The sequence below is a fragment of the Jatropha curcas genome, chromosome 11, assembly GCF_041381405.1.
Source record: "Jatropha curcas cultivar XTBG-Jc1 chromosome 11, XTBG_Jcur_1.0, whole genome shotgun sequence".
NCBI classification, from domain to species: Eukaryota; Viridiplantae; Streptophyta; class Magnoliopsida; order Malpighiales; family Euphorbiaceae; genus Jatropha; species Jatropha curcas.
Window position 1 is genome coordinate 15971917 of NC_143161.1, and position 6855 is coordinate 15978771.

The 6855-nt window shown below is 31.8% G+C and overlaps 1 protein-coding gene across 2 annotated transcripts in view; it reads left to right on the forward strand.

Moving 5' to 3' along the window:
• Positions 1-393: 393 nt before the first annotated feature.
• The window catches only part of FDC2 (2Fe-2S ferredoxin-like superfamily protein), a 9093-nt gene continuing 2631 nt past the window's right edge, over positions 394-6855 (forward strand). The window contains exons 1-6 of one of the 2 annotated variants that reach the window (XM_089716541.1): positions 394-751; positions 1080-1143; positions 2064-2152; positions 4481-4549; positions 4787-4831; positions 5012-5085. In XM_089716541.1, the coding sequence (XP_089572667.1) occupies positions 497-751; positions 1080-1143; positions 2064-2152; positions 4481-4549; positions 4787-4831; positions 5012-5056 (567 nt within the window). In that variant the 5' untranslated portion in view covers positions 394-496 and the 3' untranslated portion in view covers positions 5057-5085. Of the gene's footprint in view, positions 752-1079; positions 1144-2063; positions 2153-4480; positions 4550-4786; positions 4832-5011; positions 5308-6855 lie in introns of those variants that run through there. The other variant, XM_012225500.4, reaches the window with a different exon arrangement.

Consider the following 6855-nt stretch of genomic DNA (forward strand, 5'->3'; position numbering starts at 1 on the left):
AATTACTTATCTCTAATTTATGAGTTCTATGACCTTCAAACATAATGACTTTTGGTGTTCTTTCTTAGAATGATTTATAGATTTTAAAGCTTTTATGATTTTGAAAATGATGCCTTTTAATATTTTTTATGAGTTTTCCAGCTCTTGAATATTATGATTCATATTCTTATTTTCTCTTTTTAGATTTATTTTTTATCTCTCGGAAAAAATATACACAGCTGTGCGGAGCATGGAAGACAGCTAATTAGATGATAAAATAAAAATAAAAGATAAAAATAAACTTAAAAATAATAAAAAGCTAACTAAATACCTAAATTTCTTAATATTTGCCACGTAATCTAATACGATTCAACTTATACATGAGAGATAAATAGATATAGATATAGGTACATCAACACGGGAGGGCAAACCGATTTTCGATTGGCCTTCTTCTATTTAAGTTTTATCCGTTTATAACATGAAAAAGATTAATTGAAAGAAAGAGAGACGTCCAAACATGGACCTTGTCGTCTGTCGCAGCTTCTGCACCTCACACTACTGGAAACCGGCGAGTCTCCGGCCAATTTTATCTTCTTATCGCGCTACTTATAGCTCTACTTCTCCAAAATACCGCCTCAAAGCGACTTCGGATCTCCAGACGTCGGTGGGAGTAACTAGCCAAGTCGGGAACTATTCTCCGGCAGTTCCCACACATAAAGTCACTGTTCATGATAGGCAACGAGGAGTCAGTCACGAGTTTCTTGTTCCTGAGGTACTGATTTCTTTTCCTGTTTGGTTCCTGGGGAAATGTAGGAGAAAATACAAATTATATATGTAGAACTTTTAATTTATATCATAAATAGAAAATAATTGTTAAACTGGACAATGTGGTAGAGAAATAAAATAAGAAATCTATATCATTATTTTCTATTAAGAAGCATTACTGACCACCAAATATATCTGAATTGTTTTGAGGTTTTTTCAGTTAGCTTGCTCCCGATCATGATGTTGGCTGTTGCTGCCATAATTTAGTTTAAGAGTGAATCCGAGTATTAATAAATATTTGCTTATGCTGTTGATTAAAATCCTTTCAAATGCAGGACCAGTATATACTGCATACTGCTGAATCACAGAACATTTCACTTCCATTCGCTTGCAGGCACGGTATTGTTGTCTGATTCACTCAATTTAGAACCTCGCACTTGATCTCAATAAACGCACACATCTTTCTGTTGTTGCTTGCTGTTGCCCGTTGAGTAAAATATAGGCGTTCTTAGTATCAATAGCAATTTGGTTGAGTTCTTGATTGATAACAGTGGTTTTATGTTCTCAGTATTTAATGTTTAACTACTTGATTGCACAAGAATGTCATTCAGGGATCATGTTGCATATGTGGATAAAATTCATAGTAATAATTTTAGGTTTATGCCTAATTATGCCATATCTGCGCAATTTACCTTCAAAAAGCTATGGTGAGTGTTAAAAGTTCCATTTTCACATTGATTCTTGAAGTGATTAATCAAGAAAGTAGATTTTGTGGGCTAAGTTACCTCGTTAAAGAAAGTTCGTTTCTGATGAGATTTTTGAAATGGATTTTCACCTTTCCTCTCATTCAAGTTCACTAAAAAGGTGGACTGATGCTTGTTTTTGAGCTGCTTTTGTGATCCATCATCGTAACCATCCAGTGAAGGTTCTTACGGAACTTCTAGTTCGTCAAAATGAGCTCTGCCATGAATTCTGCCAGTGTATGTCTTTATGGTACAAACACTTCCAGCATCCTAAATTAACTGCAGCCTCAGTTGATGGAGAAGCAAACTTCTGAGGTCAATAGCCTTTGAGGCACAGGTCAATCGCCTTCTGTTTGTTAAGGGCCTTCCTTTAGAGCAGCGAGATGGCACCCATGCTTGTTGCTTTTACACTTATGCGCATCTGGCACGAACATGAATTCAGGATAAATCTGAGTATTAAACAAGTCTTTAGGACATGAGAATCAACTTATTAATCTGTTACTTTTAGTTTCTGAGATATGTTTTCTGAAAAATAATGGTTGAAATTGTCCCTGATGAAGAGCTCTATGCTTGCAGGCTGTTGCACTAGTTGTGCTGTGCGGGTAAAATCTGGACAACTTAGACAGCCAGAAGCACTAGGGATATCTGCTGAATTGAAATCAAAGGTATGAGTGCTAACCTCTATTTTACATTTTATAGTGTTGGATGCACAAGGTCAATTTCTGAAAGTTCTTTTGATATTGATGTTTAACTTTGGTAAACTGTGTGAATCATAGTTAAAAATGAAAGGTTCATCCATTATTTATTTTAAAAATCTAAGTTTCTGTTTGATGGATAAGCAGTAATGTAGCCAGAAAATTTACTTAGCCCAATTAAAATATATAATTTACAAAAAAAACATGCATAAAATAAATGTAAGTTATGAGAATTCCTCAAAACAAAAATAAAATGTTATAATTAAATTATAATAATCCTAAGCTATTTTTCATTGACTGACTTCATTGTTAATTCTTACACATACATTTCTTTCAATGTAAGTTATTAAAAAATTATTTGTAACTCATGGATCTTTTAGAAGTAAGCTCTATGTACCTGATCTCTAACAGGTGGACAATTACTCATTATGTTAGGTTGTACGTCCTGGATTAGAAAGAATGTTTCTATATTAAGTTCAAGTTCTTCAACAATGACTTGCTTACTAAAAGGTTAAATACAATATGCAATTAAGTTGAATATTATAACCCAAAATTAATTTATTAAACTCCATAAATTATAATACATTAGGAGAGAAACCAACAATTGTTAGATTGAGAGGTAGTCGGCTATGAAGACTAATAATTAGGAAAGAGACAAAATTACAAGGGTTAGTCAGCTAAAGGAGGGTGTAGCTTTTTTTTTTTCCTGAGATTTGTTTTTTTAGGAATAATTGCTCAATTTTTTCCCAAAATTCCTGGGGGCCCCATTTCCCCCTTGGCCCAAATGAGTCTACATCCTTATGGATAAGAGAGTTACAAAAGTCTAAATAATTAAAAAAATGAATGCTAACCTTTTCTTTCATTTTCAATTTTGGTTAATCTTTTTAATTTTTTTTTTCAATTGAAATTTGAGACATAATTAAGTGTTAAAAATTTTAGCCTGTTGACTGAAATTGTCAAAAGATAATGTTTGTTGCTCTCCTGAAAAAGAAATAAATTTAATTTTTTATTTTACTTTTAATTTTTCAATGTTGTGTCTGCGCATTTGCTAAGCATCCCCACTTATGTCTCTCTTGGTACTGTTGCTGTTGTCAGTTATTTGGTCACGTGGACAGCTGCTTTTCCTTCCCCTCTGATGATGCTCCTCTCACCGTTCACCCACTAAAATCTGGCCTAGGATTCTGAATCAAAACTTAAAATTTTGTCGCCATTTTTTCTGATCTTCCTCTTTGTTGGTTTTCCGGTAAAACTATTGGTGTGAATGCCTCCATAAATGTCCTGCAACATTGAGAAAGGTCTCCATTGGCTTTATCAAATTGCAATACTGAAAATGATCCTGGAAAACTTGGTTTGTCTGTTTCTCATTCTTTCTATTCTTTTCTGATGCATTTATTTCCAAAACATTCAAGATGAGGGGGGTTGGTTTATGTCGGGAAGGAGTTTGGTAGAAGATGGAAGGAGGAAGGAGAGATCATCCCTGGTGAACCTAAAATCTAAAGACATTGAAATTCACTGTAGATTCAACCAAATAATAAGAGACTTCAAGAATCATGGAAATGTAACATCTTTGCTTGAGAAATGGAAATTTAAGGATACAACCAAATTTATTTCTAGTGCCAACCCTTTCATTCTTTGATATTACTTGCTTTTCATGAAGATTTTGCTTGATGAAGTATTTGTGTTTTCAATGGGAAAAAGCCCAAATACATAAATTCACCCATTGACTTTACAATTTTAACCTTGTGGCATTTTGAACTTCATAAATGACCTATTGGGCGCTTGAATTTGTAAATTTTGTTAATATTGCATACCTTTCCATACTAATAGTAATAGTTTTAGGATTTTTAGCTTTTTATGCAAAATATCGATTTGATGTATAGTTAGCATAACTTTTGGAACAATAATATTCATAATTTTCAACTATGTAATAATTATTTAATAGATTTAATTTTACAAGTTGAAGCGTTCAATAAAATAATTCTGCAAGTTGAAGTGTTTAATAGGTGTAATTTTATAAGTTGAAGTGTTTAATAGGTGTAATTTTATAAGTTGAAATGTTTAATAGGTCAAAATAAAAGTTGAGGGTGTCATAAGATTAAAATAACGAAGTTCAGAGATGAATTTATATATTCATCCATGAGAAAGTTAATAACCTAAGCTTATCTTACCATGTAACTCTTAGTTTGGATTCTGTGGGAGGTTCAACTTGGCATTGAATTTGTAATTCTGTGCCGATGATACTTTCATCCTGTTCTTTAAAATTTTTGTGAATTCATATTTATTTAATTTGTAATGCAGGGATATGCACTTCTTTGTGTGGGTTTCCCATCTTCTGATCTTGAAGTTGAAACACAAGATGAGGATGAGGTACATTGCACACTTTCAACCTTTTGCTTTGAGAGAATACTATGTACATTAGAAATGTTCAATAGATAATATTCATATATTAACTTATATCATTTAGATACATTTGATGGATTTTCATGTGTGGTCCTCTCTCTCTCTCTCTCTCTCTCGAGAGAGAGAGAGATAAAAAATTTAGGAGCTGAAATCTCCATTTACTTTTACAAATGATGCATGATGATGAACTTCTTCTGTATACAGGTGTATTGGCTTCAGTTTGGAAGATATTTTGCCCGAGGACCAATTGTAAGTTCTGAGTTCTAAAATGAAGATCTGGATTTCATAAAAATATAGAAAGGAAAAGAAAAAGTAGAGAAAGACAGAAACAGAGATGTAGTGTAGAAAGGGGAAAGAGACTAGCAATTACTTGTTTACATTTTTTTTTTTTGTAGGTTTATCTTACTCTTGAATGCTTGAATGTTACAGGAAAGAGATGACTATGCATTGGAGCTGGCCATGGCTGATGAATAGACAATGCAGCCCACGGAAAGTAACCAAAAGTGAGCATCTATCTAGTCTAGCATCTGGATTAATCCTTTTTATTTTTTCGCTTCATTGTCTCTTCTTCTCTCTATGGTGATTGCGGGTCGATATGCATCTAAAGCTTGAATGTTTCTTTAAGATATGTAGTATCCTTTTGATGTGTGTTTTACATGTGCATGTATGCTTCTTGTATCCTTAGATTATGATATATTAATTAACCTCAATTATTTCTCTCTTTACTTATTGACAAAATATACTTTCTTATGTGAAAAAAGGGTGTCTTAGCAGCAGTTGTCACTCTTCAGTTCAATGATGGTCATAAACTGGTGTCCACATACTCTTATTTTTGTTATTCTCAATTAATACCTCAACAACTTACTCTCAATCCCAAAACTACGACAAATCTCATAATAATAAGAGATCGCAGACAATCAAATAAGTTGGCTCAAATTTCTAGAGGGTGAAGAGTAAAATCAAAGGAATAGCTCTATAAATCATTCTGAAAGGTTATTGTGACATTCTCTCTAAGTCATTTCAGACAGTTGTAGTTAAAACTCAAAAATATCCATTAGAGGTGCATTTTATGTAAATAATCGTTCAACCACTTAAAAAGAAGTTATAACGTTTTTCAAAAAATTAAGACTCAACAGCCTAATGTTCTTTAATTGGGTGGCTTAAAGTCTAGAGGAAAAAATAGTTCAATCTAAAAATTGACTATTTATCAGTTTTTTACTCAAAAAAAAAAAAAAAAAAAAAGGGAAATAGAGATCGATAGATACTTCATAAAAGAGAAAATCATCTCAGGCGTCTTTAAGTTTGCTTATGTGATTTCTGACAATCAACCTGTGGAGTAAAATTTTTCACAACTTAGTATACAAATTGGGTATGAGTAATATCTATGCAGGAGTATTGTTTTGCATATGTTTTAGGAGCTTATTCTTTATTGTAAATGGTAGTCTAGGCATTTTCACATAGTCCTAGTTCTAAGTATAAATAGGCTTGTAACAATTTGTTTCATAAGATGGAATAAAAATCTCTCTTCACACAACACATGCCAATTAAACATTTAATTTCCTTCACTTAAGTCATTTTTCTAGCTTATTATTAATTGAACTCTTTTAATCTGTTTCTATACATATTTCTTCTTATAAAATCCCAAAAGACTTCAATTTGACTTAAAAGTAATTTGAAAACACTCAATTTGTCCTTTTTAAGTAAACAAACCAAAATTATACTTTTCCTAATCAATATAATTTTTAAGTTTTAAAAAAATAGTATCAATTATTTTCATTGGAAACATAATAAATTGGTCCTTAAATTAGAGGCAAATTAACACATGAGAGCCTCTATGGTTGAAATTGGGTCCTTAAATTATGATTTTATTAACACTTTGATCATTTTTATTCAAAAACAAGGAACCAAATTGTTAAAATAATAAGAGAAGAACCAAACTGTTAACGGAAATTATAAGTTACTGACCTTGTAGTTAGTTTGACCATAATTTAGGAACCAATTTTTTCAGTTAATTGACAGTTAAAATAGGCTATTTTGGATGAAAATTGACTAACATGTTAATGAAATCATAAGTTAAGAACTCCATGATTAGTTTTTGAAAACAGAGTTCTTCACGTGTTAATTTGACTATAACTCAAGGACCAATTTATTATTTCCCCTTTTTCCATTTAATATCATGTTCAACACATTCCAAGCATTTTCTAAATTAATAGACTAAGATTAAATTCTCAGTTCAAGTACTTAGAATGAATTATTAAAAGTATATATTCTTC